The 22,794-nt window shown below is 39.2% G+C and overlaps 1 protein-coding gene and 1 pseudogene across 1 annotated transcript; both read right to left on the bottom strand.

Moving 5' to 3' along the window:
- Positions 1-11,142: 11,142 nt before the first annotated feature.
- Positions 11,143-13,080, bottom strand: LOC128362678 (general transcription factor II-I repeat domain-containing protein 2-like). The gene has a single exon (XM_053323525.1). It carries the CDS (start codon positions 13,078-13,080, stop codon positions 11,143-11,145), a length of 1,938 nt encoding a protein of 645 aa, XP_053179500.1.
- Positions 13,081-15,584: 2,504 nt separating this feature from the next.
- On the bottom strand, positions 15,585-17,086 carry LOC128362677 (piggyBac transposable element-derived protein 4-like; annotated as a pseudogene).
- Positions 17,087-22,794: the final 5,708 nt, after the last annotated feature.

Here is a 22,794-nt window from a genome sequence, read left to right as displayed (position 1 = left end):
ATCAAACATGCCTAAGTTAAAGTTTGGAATAAAGCATCCTGCGGTCATATTGAGTTTGACACTTCAAAAACTTGTCTGAGTTGCTTCATAGGGACGGTGTGGGTTGATCACATTAATGTTGCTAAACCTTGAAATACAACATCATCTCCAAACTCTTCAAACAAAGAAAAAAACTAGAAAAAACTAAACCAATACAAATGTTGCAACCATTTGCTCATGGTGAACAGCTGATTACAAAAATATGTTTTAACAGACTTTAAATCCTGCTGCTGATCATGAACTCCCAATGAAGCGATCTCCTAATCTGTAGAAGTGATGTTATGTAAGATCATTTATTAACCATGTATGCATGCCAGCATGTGTTAAAATGAGTTCAAGCTAAGGTGTGCTGTGCCTCCTTAATGTATTTTGGCAGTTTCTCATTAAAAACTAAGTGAAACATAATGGCCACACGGTAAGTGTGTCCATGTAACATTACCTGATGTAATGTACCTGCTCATGACAGATAAGATCTAGATATACAATCGCACCCTTTGTGATACCAGAGACCTTTGTGATACCAGAGAAGATACGAGCGGGTCGCAAAAATTCCCAGAAGTCATCAATAGCACAGGAGTAGGTTGTAGTTATCGGATTTGCTGTCAGGCAAAAGTGTATGGCTACAGCTTAGTGAAACTCAAACTGGGACTGAAAGGAAGAAGATTCACTACCATGGACGATATCCAGAAAGAATCAAACGAGGCTCTAGACACAGTGACAAAAGATGACAACGGGGGGGGGGGGGGGGGCTTCCAGGAATGGAAGAAGCATTGGACCAAGTGTATCGCATCTCAAGGAGAGGACATAAAATAGGTACAGAAAGGTACTACTCAAAGATTTATGACAGTTTTATGGGAATTGCCCAATATCCAATTACTTAGTTACCAGTCAGTGTATTTGATGTTATGTTTATTACTCTTGATTTGTTTATAGTAAATCAGTGATAACATGAAACTGTACCAGAGGCAAAAGGCAAAACTGTATGATTTTTATTCCCTTGTAATGTACTCCAGCGAACAACACTCATTGTCTAAAAGTGACCTATGACAGCACAGTGCTGTCTGATTGACATGTGAGAGTCATGCTGCCACATATAGGCCATATTGTCCTTGCTCAGCAGGTCAATAAATGATTTCAGGGCTGCTTTTGGAAAAAGGCATTTGCCTGTCTTGCAAACTCTGAGAAAAAAAAAATTGTACTTCTGTAGTGCAGGTTTTGACAATTGCAAAGAAGCTTATTTTGCATTTTCCTGGGCCAATGTAGATATATAGTGTACTTACATGATTTTATTGCCAAATAAATTCTGGAACAGCGGGATAACATCCAACAGAGTCAGTGATTCAGCTCAGTGAGAGCATTGCTTTGAGCTCCTTTACAGCCATATTGACTTGGTCATAAACTGACCATAAATCCATAGGCATTTAATAATGAGCCTATGTCATCAGCTGACAGAAGCATATGTCTTTTTCTATGGCTCAGAGAAACCAACAGTCCTGTTAATGGTAAATACAATCACAAGTATTAGGACAGTGAGCTTTGCTCAGACAGTGATAAATTCAGCTTTAAATAGTGAATGTGAATCAAAAGACTGACTCAACATTCAATCTTCTGGTCAAAGCATTGTAAACCAATAGCACTACCAAGGCCCAGAAACTCACTGTCCTCTCATTGAACTCTACTGTGTCTATGAGGTTTAACAGACTTTTTCACTGTACACATCTTGCCAACACATGATGCACTGATGAAAACTTTGCCCTGTTTCCTTTTCTTTTCTTTTTTTGTTTCAGCCCAAGTGTGGTGTTCCATTTGTTAAAAAAATGTGTTCTTATAAATGTGTAAAGGTTCACAGAGCTAATGCACTTATTATATTCCATGCTCAGAACCCAAACATTTTAATGAAAGCGCTGAATTGTAAAAGGAAATTTAAACCCATAACCACTGAGAGGCAATTTCATAATACTGGGTCTTGGCATAGAGCACAGCCAGGCAACACAGCGTTGCTTGTTGATTGAAAAGTCCCATCAGCAATATGGAAAGTGTCATTGCATTTGCAGGGGAGCCAAAAAGAGAAAAATAGTCTCCTTGGTACCACATTATACAACTTTTTCAGCCTGGTCACAGCTATTGCTATCAAGTAGGACAAAACTGCACTTAGTCTTTTTGAGAGAAATAGAGTTAAAAGCCCTTGAAACATATTTTTTCGATCAGCTCCCCACTATGAACCGCGGGTTCTGATATGACCACAACTTTCTGTTAAAGTTTGAATATTTTGGTGATTTCACTTGAGAGATTTATGCATTAGTGTTTTCTATGTTTTCATTGTTTCAGTTTTCTTTCTCTTTGATATCATGGTATTACGTATAACATGCACCAATCATCATTTAGTGATACATAAGCAACAGTGGGGTTGTTTGCTTATGTAGCTAGACACGAACCCATCAAACCACACTGACATGGTCACTAATTATTAACTGTGATTTTTTAAAACTTATAATAAATATTACTGCTTTTTTTTAACCTAGACTTTTGCCTATTTTTGAATTTGATTTGATTTCTTTCTGAGAATGAGATAAGAAGAACAATGCCACATAAGCCCAGTTTAGCATAAATCTCACACACTGAATATTTCCCAACTATTCCCCTAAAACAAACTTTTGATGTTTTTTAAGCCAGCTGACTCTGCCTGCCTTCAGTCTTGATGCTAAGCTAGGCTAAGGCAAGTTATAATATCCTAAAAATTAGAATTGAATGAAATCACAATATACAGTAACCAAAAACCTGAACTGTAAACTATATGTAGAATATCCACTGCCCATTGTTTTCAAGGTATATGTCACTGTCTTGCCTATGTAAGTTCTAAACAGTAGCTTGTTCATAGGTTTAAAAAAAGCATATGAACATGTTTGGTGTTGTGAAAATGGAAAGTTCTTACTAGCAAATAATAAGCTTTTGTCACAGAATGGGATTTTCCTATCTTACAGTGTAATTGTCGATAAATGAGTCCCCTGAAGGAGACGTGCCAAACCCTCAAATTACACACAAATACATGAAGGGCAGCAGGGTGACCTACTGGATCAACACAGTCCTTTAAAACCTTGAAAAATGAACACAGAGTCTGGACCTGAATAAACTGTGTAAGGATGTGTACTGAGTTTGTGAAAAGACTAGATATTGCTTGAGTTTTGTTAATTCAAGTACCTTTTTTTAAAGGTTTTGGTCAACGTTTTGGATCATGGTAACAAAAAAATATTCTTTCAAACCATTAATTGGCAGTAAAATGAAACTGAGCTCTGACTGTTAGAATGAATGTACAGTAAATATGCATCCTCCACTACATCTCTGCATGCTTATTCTGTGTGTTTCACTGTCAAACTGCTGTTGATACTAGTCATCTGTCATGTAAGGACTGCTTTGAACAGAAGGCTGAGTGAATGCGTAACAGGCCTCTGGTGACACGATCGGATGTGTGAGTTTCTGAGAGGGATTTGTTAGGAAGCAAATCATGTATTTGACAGCTGACGTGATTCGAAATGCTTTGGAAAAAAAAAATCTAATCCTTCAAGGAATCTGAATAATGAACAGTGTGTGTACTGTATGACAACCTGCAGAATGTGAAATTAATCCAAAGTGTTCATGATAGCCTTCTCTTCCTTATTTAAGCCTACATTCAAAAGCTTGTCTCTGTTACAGTCTGTATGACTTCAATTCATCGGCTGGGATTTTATTTCTTTTGACAATAAAGGTCATCCAATGCTTAACTAAGACAGGCATTTATTTCACAAGACAGCTGTCTGTCTTGTATGGTATATCCACGACAAGCTGATAAAATGAAATTTGACTCTATATTTCTCGAAGCTCAAAAAAGCATGATTTTTCTCGTGATTATAATAATAGACATACTTCTATTGGAGACTCTGCCTTTAATGGAAGTTTAACTGTACATCATTTCTTACCCCTACAGTATCATACTGCAACACAGAAAAACAACAGCTTGATGCTGGCAGGCAGGCTGACTGTCGAAATAAGCAGGTGTACGGTTGATAAAAGTTAAAATGAACGTAGAGAAGGAGACTATTGGTGGCGTGATGGTGCAAAAGCTTGTTTTATCTGATAAAGTCCAATTTGAAGTCCATTGGAAAGCCACTGCTGGTAAGTCAACAACTAGTTCACTTCACCACCATTGGTAAGCATTATCAGATTAATGTGAAGGCTTTCATAAACATAAATATCATACAAATACAATTAAAACAGGATAGTCAAAAATTAAGTTCCAAGGTTTTCACTTTTTTCAGCAGTATTCTCCTGAAAGCTTCATTTACATTTAGAATTCCGACATAAAAAGCTGTGATTTGTCTTTTGAGTTACTGTGCAACAAAGGCAGCACCTGTTTTGCGTATGAAAGGCTCTGTGATAATTTGGTGACTCTCTGGGGAATGGTTATTCAATCATACCAACATTGTCTTACAACTTTGACAATGAATAAAGCCTGAGCACTGGGTCCCAAGAACTATTACAAAGTTAAAACTATCAAGCTGCATGGTTTTTGCAGAGACAAAAAAGAAACCTTTTGGAAATTCTAATTCAGGGAGAGGTTAATCAAAAAAATGCTTGTGGAGAAAATGATTGATGTTCTCACTTCCAATGTGATGCCTTTTCAATTAAGGACTGTAGCTGCACTGGGTAACTTCCAGGAGTGAATGTGAAGTAGCTGTTTTTTTTGGGTTGTTTTTATTTCTGAATTAAAAGGGCATGTTGCCTAGAAAAACTTAATTCAAGTGAAGTAAAACCCACCAAGTACCTGCTTGTTTTGTTGCATAAAAGAGAAGTTGCTCATAGGGTAGATATGCTTGCTGTGCTCCTTAGCAACTAAAATCATTCTGACCAAAGGCTAATGTTGGGACAGTAGCACATTTGAATTTACAATTTCAATCAGTCAATCTATCAATCAAATATATTTGTCACATATATTCATTATTGTAGTCTTCATAAGTGATCATCAAATCATATAAAATAAAATCACTGTAGATTGTAATCCTGCCGGTTACTTCAAACTGTGGATTAAAAAGTTTCAACAGAATAGGAATAGTGATAAATACATGTGTATCATGGGGGGAGGGGCAGTCTTAGACACTGACCTCATTTAGGATCCTAGAGGTCTGAGTGTAGAAGCTCTGCCTGATCCTCTCAGTGCTTGTCTGGTGTATCCAGTACCTTCTTCCCAATCGCAGCAAGGAGAAGACGCCATTATCCAGGTGGTTGTGATCCTTCGTTATTCTCTTCGTCTTATTCTAGCAGGGACTGGTGTAAATATCCTTTGGGCAGGGTAAAGCACAGCCTATTGTATGTTCAGCTGAATAAACCATTCTTTGCAGGCCCTGCAGTCCTGTTTGGTGATGTTTCGTACCAGGCAGTGATGTTCACTGTCAAGACATTTTCAATGATGCAGAAATAGAAAATCCTCAGTATCTGAGGGGATAGCTAGAATTTCCTCAAATCTGAAGTTGCATTTCTCACCACTCAAGTCAGTATACAGTGCCAAGGTCAGGCTTTCGGTGATGTGGACACCAGAAGATGAGGATGTCCACCGTCTTGACTTCAGAAAGATGGTTTCTCTTCCTGAACGTATGTAGCACTTTTGCTCTGTAGCCATTTTTGAATGGTGTGTAGCAGTGACCCAGAGTGTCTATTCCCTTTGTGGTGCAGCCAATATGTTGATGGAAGTCAAGCATAACCTTTTTAAGCTTAGCCTGATTGAAGTCTCTGGCAACAATGAGTGCAGCATCAGGATTACCGGCCTGTGAGTGTTATAAAATGTAACACACCTCAATGCCACATAGTGGGTTTGGATTGATCTTTTACTCTCTTTATATAAATGCATGTGTTTTTGCTTTCTGATTAAGAGAGACCAGTGAGATGTGGGAGTGGAGATCACCCTTCCTACCCAGCTGCCAACTATTTGCAGTCAATTACTGAAATTATCTAATTGGTGTGTTGCTTGGTGTCCTTCTTTATAAAGGTAGCTCTGAACAACAGGCAAAAAACCCAAAAAAACTGCTCAACATGAAGCTGAGAGGAGCAGTGTGCTGTCACTGAGGGAGTTGGTCTAGATCAAGCGCACCAGGTACAAAGGAAAGTAAGCCCTTGTTGTAGACAGTTTTAGCCTAGTGCAATATGCTTTTAAGTCATTTGACTGTTCATGGAAAGATGGACATTTTTTATGGAAAACTAACTAATTTGTGGATGAATACACAGGTAATGTGTACCTCTGGGAAACCAACATTGTAGGAGGAAATCCAACTGTTTCACAGCCAACCAGCAGCTGAAGAGAACAGACGGCAGGATTTAATTCCCAGAGGCTAGAGTGGAAGTGCTTCCCCCATAACCTAAGGTCTGTCTCGGTGGGTGGAATTTTCTTTTAAGGAATGCAGACCATGATTGGACAAAAATGCACTTTTGGCCTGTTTCTTTGATTAACCCACCTCTCTGTCTAGATCAAGCCCTATCCAGCATGCAGTGTCACTGGGCCTGAACTTCAATCTTCATTATCTATCTCCAGATCAGGTGAGCAGGGGCAGCATTGCATTTTAACATTCCCAGTGTCACACCAATCTTTATTCACTATACAAAGCATGTGCCTCCTCCTCTTTATTGACAGAATCCTCTGTTTTATCATATTGGTATATGGAAAGAGTGTGTTGTCATTGGAGACACTGGTCTGAATCATGTCAGCTTTGAGTTTACCATCGGTAATGCATTGAGCTGTGTTTTGATGGGTCCTAGTTTTGTTTAGATACACATTCCTCCCAATGGTTTTACATTATTCCACTCATCAACCGTTAGTGGCTATGATGTGCTAATAAAAGTTTATTTTAAGCTTATTTTATTGTATCTTATTGAAAAAATACTGAATAAAAATAACTTTGTTTAGAGGCAAACTCCACACATTACATTGTACCTTTCGGCTTGCTTTGGATTGTCATACCTCAAAATAGCAGGCCTATGCAAGTTTTTTTTTTTTTTTGTGATTCTACAGCTGACTACTATCTGATACAATGTGTCCCCACTAAAAAACTAATATTTCCTCAGGCTGTGCTGTCCACAGCCTTGGCCTGTCACAACTCAGACAACAGAGAGCAACAGCAGAACACAGTGGCACAATCTGTAATATTTGGACTTGAACACTGGTTTTGTCCTGGGCAAATATTTTATCATCCTGGATAGACAGTAGACATCCATGGAATCACATCAGTGCCATTTCTAATACAGAAACAGTGATGATGGATGTGTTATTGGTAAACTTGGTTATTAAATGAGTAATAAACTTATTCAACATTAATTATGGGTGGCTACAAGAACATACAAATCAAAACACACTGCCATCCATTGTGTGTAAAAGAGAAATGGAGAGAGATTTGGTAAATGAATGTGATGGTTAAAGATTTCCTTACACTTTATTGAGAGTGACATCACATGAATACACACTTGTACCCAACTGAACATAGTTGGTCTGTTGTCACTTTTTCTTGACAGTTACACCTGTAGAGACCAGGTGTGTATGAAACATATATTAAAAAGAAATGTGTGTGTGTGTGTGTGTGTGAGCGAGACCATCAATCATTCACAAAGGCTTATACAAAGACACACATATACACAAAGTGTGTGACGGTGTCCTTGGATGAAAACTAGGGCTGGTGGCCAATTGCGACAGCCCACAGAGTCAGGAGATTAGCCTAGTTTCCTCTAAAACAAAAGAACGAGGTAGAGACCAGGGAGAAATTTGAAGCATGAAAGAGAAGATGGATGGCTGAAAAGAGCTGAGGAATGGAACTTTTGAAGGGGTAGATTTTTGGGATTCCTTGCTTTCCCTGCTTCATTTACCTAATTCTCATTTTGAATGCTCATTATGTTGGCTAACATTGTTATTTTATGACCTCAAAGTACTCAGATTAGCCTATTTTTTTCTTTGGAAGCAAACGATGGAGGGAGGGGGGACGGTGTTAAACCAATTACTCTTTTTATACAGAACATTTAGGGACAAATACATTTCAGTATTTCCTCAACTTTAACATGTCCTCAAAGCGTAGACTATGACAACAGTGAAATTTTGATACTGTGTTTAAACTTCATTCATGAGTCTCAAGTTCATCAACTCCGAATTGCTGTTTATTGTTGAAACCTATAAGGTAACTTAATCACTATGTTTATTCTGTAAATGAAGAGAGGCTGTCTAAATCCTGTTAAACCATCCACACATCCAGAGATATAAAAAAAAATGTAGGAAACTATACAACAAATTATAGGTAACCGTGAAAGGATAATACTATAGGATCAGACTCTGTATGGGAAGGACATCCTGCTCGGAGCTTTTCTACTTTGGATTACTCCATAATATGAGATTACTTAAATTGACCATAAAGAACTTTAGATAAGGCTTTATTCCGTACAAAAATAAGTGTACTAATATTTGGAAATGTCCAGTTGAGACACTAAAAATTGTTGTAATACTGAAACAGTTGCTATAACTGAAAAGGCATTTGAGAGACAACTATAAATACTGAAACAAGTTGAAATGGTATTTGCAGGGTGCTGAAGGAAGTCTAAATCAGTTTAAGTGAAAATGCTCAAAGGAGATTCAGTTGACGTTGATAATGAAGCACCAAAAGGAGTCGAAATGCCAAACAAGGTTTAGGTGATGAATTGAGCTAGATGTATCAGGAAGTCGTTAACTACAGTATATAAAATGAGAGATGGCAATGAATGTCTCAGCTAATTTGTGAGCACTGAAGGCACTTCAAAGTGTATAATAATATTTTTTTGATGTTAGAGACAGAATTATTTTTGGTGATTAGATTCACAAAGTGTGAAACATCTTCATAAAGCATAGGCTCTTATGAAACTAGGAGATAGAATAGAATCCCTCTGGAGTCTAGACAATGGTAGAGCAGACTCAGTGAGTGGTTGATGGAAACCGTTGGACCAGTCTTCCTGGATATCATGGAGGTCATGGCAGTGATGAGGTGAGTTATGCAATTAAGGTCTGAAAGACATAACAGCAGAACTACAGAAATTTGTAAATTATGGCATGTGGAGACTGACTTGGGGAACATGGGCAGAAATGTAATTGGTGTAAATGCAATCATATATGAATGACAGGATTCTTGACACTGTGAGAAAGAACAAGTCACAGCAAGAAATAGAATGGAAGGAAATACCATAAACTGCCATAAACTGTGTTTGAACACTGGAATTTGTGGGATTTAGATAAGCTGACAATGTTTTTTTTTTTGTTGTTCAAAGTTTAAGACCTTTAACCTGAAAGAATGTGTAGTGTAAGCAGCTCTTACAGGTGGCTTGAGTTCTTGAGTTCTCTTTCACTTTCTAAAACTAGCCATAGAATGTAAAGGCTGCTGTACATATAGTTAAAAATAGCTAACTAGATAGAATTTTGAACATCTCTGAACCAAATTTGACCACTGAAAATGGTACAAAAAGAGACAACTACAAAAACAAATTGCTGTATAACAATTTTGATATGAAAAATATACCACCTGACAAAGATGCTGCATAGGGGAAAGTAATTAACCCTTACAGTCTTATTGGGTTTAACAATAGCAACCTTTATTACCATTCACTTGTACATCCATTTTACAATATCTTGCAGTTCCTGGAATGGGAAGATGGGTAATAACATTTTTAATATATTACAATGTAAGGTTGTTTAATGATTATATGCAAGGCACCTTATGTTCAATACATAAACGCATCAGAGCAACATAGGGACACAGATCTGGAGCCACGGGACGTGATGCAGCCCTCGTCTCTACCTTATTAAGTTCATGTGGTTTTAGATAATTGCTTTTTTTTTTTTTACATCAGGTGGTATGTGTTCTAATTTCCCTGTGCAAAGAAGCTGGAAGGGGGGTTTTATGGTCAAATAAATTATAAAGGCAAAAATAAAATACAATCACCTGCAGATTCCCATATAATGTACATGTGGTGGGGGAATGTGTCTGGATTTGACTTCTAGATGTACTTGGGTTGTTCAGCATGTGATTCATGGATGGTATGTTGTGGTTTAGTCTCTTTGCAGTACTGCTGACAGGCTTGACAGGGTGGCAGTTTATGGTATTGATATGAAAGATGAATAATCACAGTTTAGGTGGCAAATGACTAATTTTCAGTTTTATTGCTTTCAGATATCAGCCTCATGTAGAAAAAACACACTTGTTGCAGTTTCCCAATTTCTGGGCTTTGGATGAGTTTGCTATGAAAAAAAAACTGTGTAAACACACATTAAGACACAGTAATCCATGGCATTAGTGGTAACCCACAGCAAAGGAAAATTCAAGATGGGATCTCCATATAAATCTCCTACACAAAAATGAGCAATAGTCAAGACTATACATAGTGAGGTCTCTAAATTGACTTACAAGTGTCTAGTTTCTGATCACACATTCAAGAAAAATGTGAAATGCAAGTTCTCAAATGAGTCTCCCCAACTAAGTTACTGTCTCATCTGAATCTCCAAGTCCAACTGTCTTTCCCACAGTTTTTGCAGATTTGTTACACATGTGGACATTCTTTGTGTGTGATAGAGAATCCAGCTCTTGTTTTCAGATTGTGGATGTTGGGTGAAAAGTTGTGCTTTGAAAGAACTGCAGACTCAGTAACTAATACCAATACTCAGAACCAATTGAACCAGACACTGAAGTTTGTTAGTTAACGTTAACGTTAGCATGGCACATTCATTCACCAACCTCACCAAACACACCTATTACTGTATCAGCATTTGAAGATTAAGAGGAGGCCACTATCTGAATACAGTGCGGTTCAACCACCCAACAATGGCAACACCCGTGGCCCATCATCCAATAGGGGCAAGGCAGTCCACTCACTTCCTTAGTGGGGCAACACCACTGACCCACTATTCTACTAGGGCAGGGGTCGGGAACCTTTTTTGCTGAGAGAGCCATAAACGCCACATATTTTAAAATGTAATTCCGTGAGAGCCATACAATATATTTAACACTAAATACAAGTAAATGTGTGCATTTTAATTTTAATGCTGTTGCTAACAAATGATGAATAAAGTACTTCTTACCATTAATGCGACTTCTGGTGCTGCATGGTTTTGCTGATGGCTTTGTAGTCTGGTTGATACTTGGTGAGGTTAAGCTTCATGCAGGCGTTGAGACTTCCATCCGTTAAACGTGATCGTAGGTTGCTTTTAATGTTCTTTAGATGTGAGAAAGACTGCTCACATGCATACGTGGAGCCAAACATTGTCAATACAGCAATACTCACACGCTGCAGTGTGTGGTACGTGACGGGAAGCGCGTTCCAAGTTTTGACAATCAGCTGGTCCGCGGGTTGAAGTTTTTTTAATTCTCCCCACTTGTGTTTGCTCGCCAACTCTGCTTGCTGTCGTGCAAGTCTTTCTAAATCTTCATTCAGTGACCTGAACTTATTTACCCACATGTCTGAAGCCTTCAGGTCAGCAGCTTGTAGCTCAAAATCTCTGACAGAGACACCGGGGATGTAACTCAGGTCGGCGCTGTCCACTGCGCACTCGTGTGGATGGGTGATGAACTTAAAAAGACGTGTGCGCTCACGAAATTCTCCAAAGCGCGCGGCGAATGACTGCCGGAGTTTAGATGTGAAGCCCGCCAGCTGCTGAAGATCAAGATGTTGAGCAGGGTCACTTGTTGTGCATGCATCTTTAAACTCTCCCAGTTTTTCAAAGTGTAGTAAACGACATGTGTCAATGTCGGTGATAAAGAGTTCCAGTTTGTTTTCAAATGCAAACACTGCTTGTTGAAGAGATAACACTGTATTTCCAACGCCTTGCATTTTCACATTGAGCTGGTTCAGATGTTCAGTCATGTCCACGAGATAGTAGAACTTCATTAGCCACTCGGTGTTAGCTAACTCAGGATGCTCGACGTTTTTCATTTCAAGAAAAGTCCGGATTTCGCTCAGACAAGCCGCAAAACGGCTGAGCACCTTCCCTCTTGACAACCAACGCACATTGCTGTGCAGAAGCAGACCAGGATAATTATTCCCAACTTCATCCAGCAGTGTTTTAAACTGGCGATCATTTAAAGCTCGGGCAACAATAAAGTTGACCACCCGAATGACCAGCGACATCACCTCACCAAGCTGCTCGCCACACATCTGAGCACAAAGCGCCTCCTGATGTAGGATACAGTGAAAACTTAGGATGGGTCTCTTTTCATTTTCACGAAGAAGCGCTATAAATCCTCTGTTTTTCCCTACCATGCACGGAGCACCGTCGGTACACACCGAAATAAGTTTATCCATCGGTAGATTTTTTTCTTTAGCAAACTCAGAGAAAGACTTGAATAAATCTTCACCTCTTGTTGTCCCTTTCACAGGCAAAACAGCAAGACTTTCCTCACGTAGTGTGTCACCATCAACATACCTTGCAATGATGCTGAACTGGGATACATGGCTTATGTCTGTTGACTCATCCAAAGCGAGAGAAAAGAATGGTGCGGCATTTATGTCCTTCACTTGTGTTGCCTCAATTTGATCTGCCATCATGATTGTACGATCATGAACAGTCCTTGCCGACAAAGGCATGTCTTTTATTCGTTTGATTATCTTGTCTTTATTTGCAAAGTCGTCGAAAAGTTCATTGGCAACATCAACCATGAATGTTTTGGCATACTCCCCATCCGTGAATGGCTTTCCGCTTCTCACAATCGCTAAAGCGCCAGCAAAGCTAGCCGAATTCCAGTCACCTTGTTGAGTCCAAACCCGGAGTTGCTGCTGACTAGCTTGCACTCTGCACAGTAGCTCTTGACATGCTTTTTTCCTGCTGTCCCCCGCAGGATATTTCGATGCAAATGTAGAATGGCGTGTGTCGAAGTGCCGCTTTATATTTGACCGTTTCAACGATGCGATTTTATCATTGCATATTAGACACACTGCAGAACCTGCTCTCTCCACAAAGGCGAATTCCTCTGTCCATTCCTGCTGAAAAGTACGATATTCCTCATCTTTTTTTCTTTTAGCCATCTTCTTCGTCAAAAGGGTTTCTGCAATTAGCTAGCTGACTCCTTGACTAAAAGGAGGGAAGTTTACTTCCTGACCTCACAACGACCCGTTTGACACATTGTCCAATAAAAAATTGCCGTTGTCCCGGAGGACAGCTGTGATTGGCCACAGCTGTCCTCCCAAAAGCCGCTCAAAACCATGAACATGAGCGGTAGGAAATGAGTGGATTGAAATACACGAGAATGTTTTATATTTTTAAGGTTATTTATTTATTTTTTTTTAATTAAAGATTTGTCTGCGAGCCAGATGCAGCCATCAAAAGAGCCACATCTGGCTCGCGAGCCATAGGTTCCCGACCCCTGTACTAGGGCAATGCAGCCAACCCACCACCCTACAGGGGCAACAAAGCCACCATGGATGTAGATAAGAGGTTGAAAGAACCCTCCTCTACATGAGAAGGGTGGATAAGCCCATTTTGGGAATAGATGAGTTATGTAACATGTCAAACTTACTGTTTGTACATGAAAACATTTGATTAAATTACAAGTTCATTTCTATTGTGTGGTTCTATCATTTTGTTTACTAGTGGATTAGTTATTGGGCCTGGACACACAGCAATGAATGTACTGTTCGTGTTATTTCCCCCTCACAGACCCAGGCCAGGTCAGAGAACTTCAGAGCCTTCTCAACACCAGTGGAGAGAGACATCGCGATCTGGACAAAAGCCCATCAACACCATCAGGCCAGCAGGAGCTATTTCGTGACAGCGGCTTGTTCCTCTCATCATACCGCCTTGTTGCCATGCATCAGGCATCAAAAGAAGATTGCCTGCACCTGTTTCATTTTCTTTTTGATTATTTTTTCTCTGTTGAAGATTTTGTGAATTCATCTTTGGACACCATGAGAAGATCCCCGAGGGAAAGAGAGTCCTTGACCGTTAGAGGGTCAATGGAATTCTAAGTTTTCTCAAACGTAGCTTCATTTCTTAAAAAGTAAGGTAGAGCACTTTTGAAAACTACAAGACTAAAAATATCACTCTGTTTTTGTTTACATAAAACAAACTAAAAACAACTATACACAACAGAAGTATGCCAGTCCTTTTTTTCGGGACTGATTAATCATTTTTTTCACAGTATATAGTCACTTCAAGAGAACATCAACATCTCAACCTCTAGATACCCCACTAGAGCTGCCAGTGATCATTGGACGTACATCGATGAGATCTCTTATAGGGATCATACATCTCAGATTTCATCATCCAAGTCTCAGATTGTTCTCACGTTCTTGATGAGATCTCCTCTGTATATTTCTCTTCTTAAGTACTGCTACAATTATCTCAATTTAACCCTTGTATTGTCTTCGTTTTTACTACGCACCTTTTGTCCTCCCGGGTCAAATGGACCCGGTCTTGTTCAACTGTTTATAAAGTATGTAGTATAAAATGATCCTCAATTTTTTTGTTTCACCTTTTCAGTGAACTTGTTTCCAACACATTAACATATATTTTACACTTTTTTTTGTAATATATGGTATATTAGACCCCATTTACATAACAGTATACCTAATTTTTGAGTTAAAAAAGCAGATATTTTGAATTATTTTCACTATGGTTTTGATCAGAGGCACACAAGTTGATGGAATACCACAGATTGGTATATGTCAAAGTTTAGTCAGGATATTGTTTTGAAACCACTTAAATTTTTTTAATGGCAGCAAATAGTCACACCTGTTGTCCTCCCGGGTCAATTTGACCCGGTCTTGTTGGACTGTTTATAAAGCATGAAGTATAAAATGATCACACAATTCTGTGTTACACCTTTTAGTCAACTTGTTTCCAACACATAACCACAGATTTTACTTTTTTTTTTGTAATGTATGGTGTGGTAGACCTCATTTACATGAAATTATACCAACTTTTTGAGTAAAAAGCTCAGACATTATGAAATATTTTGACTATAGTTAGGATCAGAGGCACATATACTGATGTACTATCACAGACAGGTATAGGTCAAAGTTTAGTCAGGATATTGTTTTGAAAGCATATAAATTTTTTTAATGGCAGCAAATAGTCACACCTGTTGTCCTCCCGGGTCAATTTGACCCAGTCTTGTTGGACTGTTTATAAAGCATAAAGTGTCAAATGATTACACCATTCTGTTACATATTTTTAGCCAACTTCATTCCAACTCATTACCACATATTTTAAACTTATTTTACACCTCTTATACTTTTTATTATGATTTATTACTAATGTTGGATAACCACTGACTTGTATGTCAAACATTAGCCAGGATATCCACAGGTCAAAACTGAATGATACAATTGTATTCATAAATAAGAGAGAACAAATGACTATGATTTGCAAAGCACAGCATTTATTTGAAAACTTCTCCAAAACTATTTTCAACTTCTTTAGAACAGAGAAACTGTGTGTGTGTGTGTGTGTGTGTGTGTGTGTGTGTGTGTGTGTGTGCGTGTGTGTGTGTGCGTATGTGTGTATGCACATGCGTGCATGCAACTTCAAATCAACTAACACAAAAACAGAAAAACAGTCCATGTGTCTTCATTTGCATGAGAGGCAGGTTACGATGCTATGCGCTTTGCAAATATGTGCATCGCATTTTTGGCACCTGATGCTGGATTTGTTGTCAGTTGCACAGAATCGGCACCTCTTCCTTTTGAGTGATGGGTGAGGAGGAGCAGCCGCAGGGGTCGATGCATCCTGCTGGATTTCCATGACCAAGGTGGCAGAGTCTGGCGTGCGGAGAAGTGCCTGGCGCCTCCTTATGAGAGGTGCCACAAGGTCCCTTCCAAGTTCCTCAAGGAACAGCCTCCTCCTGTGGCACTTCCCCTGATTCCAGCTTGGGTCTATCTCTCTCCACAGCACAAAGGAGTTGTATGCAGACACATCAAGCATGTTATAAAACACAGTCAGGGGCCAACAGGCTGTCATTCTTTTACAGCTGTATACACTACTGACCTGCAGCAAAAGTAACAAACAACAAATCAGTCAAAAATGAATTCTTATTTTCTTACATAAGAATGCAATGCATTGACCTGAATGAATAAATATTACAATACCTTGTCGAGGTTGTCGACTCCCCCCTTGTTCTTGTTGTAATCAAGGATGATCTGGGGCTTTTTGTCCTCTGTGGCGCTAACTGCAGTGTCCCGATGCGGAGTGCTCATGAGAAGCACCTTCTTTCTCTTTTTGGGGCAGTAGGAGACAAGAACATTTGTGTCAGTGAACACAAACTGAGAAGAGAATTTGGCTCTCTGTCTTGTTGCCAGCAGTGCAGGGGGAAACTCTGGTTTATTCTTCCTCACAGTTCCTACCATGGCCAGCTTCCTCCTTAGCAGCTCCTGGCCAAGGGTATAGGATGTGAAAAAGTTGTCACGTGTGATGGTGTTTCCCCGAAGACCCTCTGTCACCTCGAGAACCACACGCTGGCCCTGATTTTTCTCCGGCTGGCCATCTGCAGGTTTGCCTGTGTACATCTGCATATTCCAGACGTAGCTGGTCTGGGCATCACAGGCTACGCAGATTTTGAGGCAGTACTTGCCAGGTTTATTCGGCATATATTGTTTGAAACCACATCAACCTCTGAATGGTACCAGGCGCTCGTCCACTGTCACATCAGTGCCGGGGGTAAACATGAGTGGCAGGAGACACACCCACTTATCCCACACCTGTCGGATGGCAGCCAGTTTGTCTCTGGCACGGCGCGCTGGTCTGGTGCTGCGATCATCAAAGCGAATCACTCTGGAGATGATGTGGAATGTCTTCAGTGGCATGGTGGCACGAAAAATAGAACAAAAGACCCAGGTATCCCTGTAAATCTGTTTGATCCTTGTTATTCCAATTGTCCCCATACACACGACGCCCCTCCTTGTTGGTCATTTCCAGCACTATGTTTTCAATTTCTTTTGGCATAAACAACTCAAATGTGGACTTTATGCTATTAGCACGAGAAACAGCATACCTTGTTGGCCCTCGGGGGCTCCTCTCCCTCACTGCACCCAACATACGCCATCGGTCACTTGGAGGAATTGAAGACCAGAGAACCTTTCCATTTTTTGATTGGAAAATATCTTCAACTTCAGCAGGCTCCTCTTCATCGCTTGATTCCTCCTCATCAGTTGGAGCAAAATCTTCATCACTTTCAGTGACATTCTCTTCCTCTGACACTTCCTCCTCTTCTTCTGCATCTTCTTCCTCATCTCTCTCCTCCTCCACAGGGCTCAAAATGAGGTCAAGAGCCTGTGATACAGTGTAGGTCCTCTTCATTATGCTGTCTCCGGGTGAAATGTGAAATGCCCCAAGGATGCTATATACTCTGTCTGTTTTGTTTATTGTTATCTTGTCCCCAATTGGGTAAAGACATATCAAAGGTCTAGATTTTGTTTGCTTTGAAGTGTGTTTGAGTGTTGCTAGGTCAGAATTTATGCTGAAATCAGGTTTACACATCTGTAGCTTTGGAGTTGTGTGTGTGTGTCTGTATGTGGGGGGGGGGGGGGGGGGTGTTAGAGGTAATTTTTTTTGTGTGTGTGGGTGTGTGTGTGTGTGTGTGTGTGTGTGTAGCCCCATGTAGGTAGTTCAGAAGTTGTAATGAAATCAGGTTTACACATCTGTAGCTTTGGAGTTGTGTGTGTGTGTGTGTGTGTGTGTGTGTGGGGGGGGGGGGTGTTAGAGGTAAATTTGTGTGTGTGTGTGTGTGTGTGTGTGTGTGTAGCCCCATGTAGGTAGATCAGAAGTTGTAATGAAATCAGGTTTACACATCTGTAGCTTTGGAGTTGTGTGTGTGTGTGTATGTGTGTATGTGTGTGTGTGTGTGTGTGGGAGGGGGGCGGGGGGGAGGGGGGGGTTAGAGGTAATTTTTTTGTGTGTGTGGGTGTTTGTGTGTGTGTGTGTATATGTTCATTGTGCTGGAAAGCGCAATAGCGTGACCAATTACACCACTAAATGTGACCGGGTCAAATTGACCCGGGAAGACCACAGGTGCTATAAATTTTAATAAAACACACATAATTTATCAAAAATAGTCATAATTAATTTTACTTGCAAAGAGCATAGTCAGGGACCATCCATGTCATTTTGAGGCAATTATATATAAGAAAACCAAAGTTATGACATATTAAATGTTGTCTTCGGGTCAAATAGACCCGAAGACAATACGAGGGTTAACTTCATTTGTCTTAGAGAAGTCTACTAATTCATCTTTTTCATCCTTTTATTGTTCCTAAGGGAGCCTTAGGAGAAGTAACTCAGACGAAAATGATCACTGAATGATTAAAAAATGAGAACCTCCAGTTCGTCACAGGAGATTAGAATGAACAACAGATGAGCAACAGACTTTATCCTCAGGGGATACTATTAATGTTTCTACTAATATTAAATGTACCTATTTTCCCATGATTTTACTTGGTTTGAATTTGGAATCATGTCAAACACCACTGTCCATTTCTTTTTCTTTTTTTTTGCCACATAGGTTAAAGCTCACCAGTGACTCAGCTATAAGTTGCACCATTGGAGTGTGGTTTTGTTTTGCGTGCTTGTCATACTGCACCAGGCCCTTCTACTTGAGATGGTGAAATTATTTTTGTTTGGTTTCCCCTGTCTTTGTTACTGTCTTACTCTGCTTACATTTAACTATTTTTGGTTATAATTACCAGTAGCAAAGATATATTTTGGAAATAACTCTTCCCCAGCAGCAATATTACTTATTACTAAATTAATCAATTAGTTGCAAACCATTTTGATAACCAACTTATCACTTCCCAACAGTTTATGGACTAAACAACTAAATGATAAATCAAGAAAATAACAGACAAATGAATCGATAATGAAAAACATTGCTAGTCACTAATAGAAATTCCAGTACCGTGACGATACAGACTACCGATCCAATGCCAGTGTTTGATGTGCCACTAAAAAGTCCATGGCTGGTCCAACCAAACACAGAGCTTGAGAGAGAAGTTCAAAGCCTGCCTACTTTCTCACCTCTGCACACCTAGCCAGTCAGTGAAATATTCGACCAGCACTGCGTGAAGCATAGCAAAGACCTTGTATGACAAAATGTGATTCATGGGAGTAGCAAGTTGGAAAAGGATATTTGGTTTACCTTGTACACTAAAAGGTTAAGAGCTGAGCTGTTTATTTCATGCTTTATGTTTAATAATAGAAAAGGCCAAGGTCGTGAATAAAATAAAATCTTTTTTTTTCAAAATCACTGAATATACTAGGACTCAAACTGTGCTGAAAAATAAGCAAAACACAAAAATACCTGCCTTGTAAAAAATTCATTGTGAAAAGGCTATTAGTGCTTTGACACTTGAGGAAAACACAGCATTTTTGTCTATTTAATAGGATGAAAAGCAGTCAGTGTCTGCAACTCATTCTGCCCGAGCTAGCTTACAAAAGCATTCATAGATGAATGGCAGAGCAAAAAATAAAGAAAGAAATTAATTTCAAGTCATAGCCAAATTCAGGTCTACCTAGAAATTTTCTGTCAAGGTCCTTAACTAGGAAACATTTAAGAGTTGAATAGCTGCTCATACAAAGGCTTGAGCTAGCAATGAAAAGTCTTAGTTAATTAAATTGGGGGCAGCTGTAGCTTACTGAAAGCAATTTAGAAAAGCTTTTAAAATGTTTTAGAAAATCAAATATGAATGCATTGTGCTGTTCGGGGCAGTAGCTATCACTGAGGACACCACAGGTTATGTCCTTTGCTTAGTAAGATTTCACATATGAATTCTGTATGGGATGTTTACATCCATTTATCATGCTGTTTTCCCATATATAGGAGGTTGCATTGTGATGAGAGGCTCCCAAGGAAGATGTAAGATGAAAATATGTCTACATATAATGTTCATTTTGTGTGATTAATGCGTTTTGATGACTGGAAGATTACTTAATGTGTGAGAAGATGAACTTTAAGGATCTCACCATAAATGGAATAAGGTATAACAGAAGGTCTGAATGTACGCAAGTCCTCTCAAATGGTTCCTGTATGTTTCACTAGAGCATGGTGTTCACCCTATACGACTATATCTTGATATGATACAAGGAGAAACATTTTTCTCCCGATGGTGTCCAATAAACTGCATCATGAAGCATCAACTAACTGTTAGTTTTCAACTTTTCCTATGTGGGTCCAGAAATCCCTCATATCACTAACCTTTGATGGCTTAAGGCTGAGTTACATTTACAACTACACAGAAAATGCTCATTAAACTAAGTTTTTTTTAAATGATGATTAAAGCAGTGGTACTGAAGAACCACATCAGCACTTACACAGTCCTAAGTGACATTAGCAGGTATGTTTACATGTTGTTTAATGTATTGCAGCTGAGCAGCTAACTAGCCGCCTAGCCTACTAACTGATGTTAGTGGTGCACTTAAATGTTTGTTTGGTTGCTTGGTCAACAAGCTAAGCTGCATTAGAAGAAGTGTGTTCATGTTTGAAAGTTAGATAAGAAAGAGTTTAGCAAGAAAACTAATGTGGGTTGTTGTTTGGTGCGTGTGGCTCTTGTATTGTGTAACAGGATGCTATCAGGCTCAGTGTGATCTTCTGAATATATGCTAAAACATATGCAGCTGTTTCTGCTTCATGCAAATATGGTTTAAAATGAGGCGATTAGATTGGCTGTATGCCAACATCTACATGCACGCAGAACTAACAGTATCACAGGGTGTGTGATTTACAGAGCAGAGCAGATAGGTATGCTGTAGCAGAATTCAATCAAATACAATTGTCGGTTTCCTTTTATGTCTTTTTACCTTCATGATTCCAGAGTTTAGCAAAAAAAGAGAAATCTCCATCCACACAAGTACAACAAGAAAAGTAATATCCTTAATGAGATGGCTAGACTGAATAAGTGCTGCATCATGTAGTAGTGATGTACAGTTGAAAAAAAGACTTAATATACAAGAATACTATATATTATTACTTTAAAGAATGATGTTGTACGGAGACAAATTGATTTGTACACTAGTTTGGTACTGCAGTGGAATATTTTACCGTTTAACTGAGGTGAAATACAGCCGCTCCCTGTAGCTCATTGTGTTTGTCTTAGTCGCTTTACGAGCGCATTCGTTAGGGGGGTAAATTGATTTTTGCAGGGAATGTTTTTTCTGTAGGTAATTATGGAAATGGAGGCGTTTCCTGCACATCTGCTCTACCAGTCTGTCCTCTTTGGGTCCTGACAAATTACTTCACAAGAAATGCTGAAATAACTGGAGGGAAATGCACATGCATACAGAAATATGAATGCACTGTACATACTGTATGTAGATCTTCAACCACACAAATAGCACCTCGAAGAGTTTTATATATACTGTTACAAAGGACAGCAACCCATACACATATACACCCACACACATGAATGCAACATCCCCACTCTCACACATACATATACTGTCTTCAGGTAAAGGACCTTCATGATAGTAGTAGTAGTTAATAGTTGTATATGATTTAGGCATCCTGTTTTCATAGAGACATTCAATACATTTAATTAGGTTAATGTTTTAACATCCTTGTAGGTCCTTATACAGCTCTGAATGACTTCAAAAACCGCAGTAAGTAAATACTATGCTAAGTACGTCTTCCACTTATTACTCTCTCATCAGTAACACTGGGAATATATTGACAATTAGTGTAGCACAATGTGGTTGTTCTAGTCAGCTGTGTAATTAAGGGATACATGCTAATGCTGAACATTGAATTGATTATCTCTGTAGTTGTATTGTGGTCAAGCAGGTTTAGCAAGTCAATACTGAAAGCCCGACAGACAAACACCATTTTCTTATTGTTTATGTCATCATACAGCCCCGATTACTTATCCCTAAAGGTTTCTATACAAGACCCTGGTGTTCTAGACATACAACTTCATATATTTTTTGATTTCTCAATCTCAATTTCTACAGTGATGCATTCAATGAAGTGACGTGATACCACCAGATTTACCTTTTTAACTTTTATCAATATATAAAGCAATTCTCCCACCCAGTCCTATCAATAAAAATCAGTTCAGACCCTTCTGTAGTATCATAGTAGCGTGTTCATTGTTAAGCTAGAGATTGCCATTACTGTAAATTCCTTATCCATTGGTCTTAAACGTGTCTCTCTTTGAAAAGTTTGAATTAAGGCTCTTACTACTGAATTATATTATTAATATTACCTCATCCATTTTCACACTGCTGTTGCATTGTTCTTCGGTGCAACAGGAATATTACACCGATGCAGAAAGTATTGTCTACTGTTGCAAAAATTATTCTCAGAATCAATATCATTTTCCGTGTCTGGTAAATTGTCATCTCCAGATGGAAATAACTGACATCTATCAGAGCTTGTCGTGATTTGTATTTAATGACAGTTACACTCTACGCTCTTTGAGAGGTGACCTGAGTTCTGGTTCAAGAGATGGTTTCATTACCTCGGTTGCTGTTCTCGCAAGACTTGTCATCACTTATACTTGTTTACTTGTTAATACTTGTTCATCAGTGATCTCCTTGGTGACGAGCACTTCAGCCTCCTCGGGTGGTCTGTTCAGTTTTATGAACACTTTACAGCTTGTTGTTCTTGCGGATTGGATTTTGTTTTGTTTTCTTCAGGAAGCATGCCTGTCTGGCAATGTCAGCATTTTTCTTTGTCAGTTTCATTACCTTAGTTGCTGTTCTCCCAGAGGTTGTCATCACTAATACTCACCCAGTTCTTGGTGTGCTGCTATTCCTGA

The sequence above is a fragment of the Scomber japonicus genome, chromosome 8 (assembly GCF_027409825.1).
Source record: "Scomber japonicus isolate fScoJap1 chromosome 8, fScoJap1.pri, whole genome shotgun sequence".
NCBI lineage: Eukaryota > Metazoa > Chordata > Actinopteri > Scombriformes > Scombridae > Scomber > Scomber japonicus.
This window is presented reverse-complemented; position numbering and strand designations above follow the sequence as displayed.

What these genes read in the sequence shown, in the direction of transcription:
- LOC128362678 (XM_053323525.1), bottom strand. Translation starts at nt 13,080, where the DNA reads ATGGCTAAAAGAAAAAAAGATGAGGAATATCGTACTTTTCAGCAGGAA.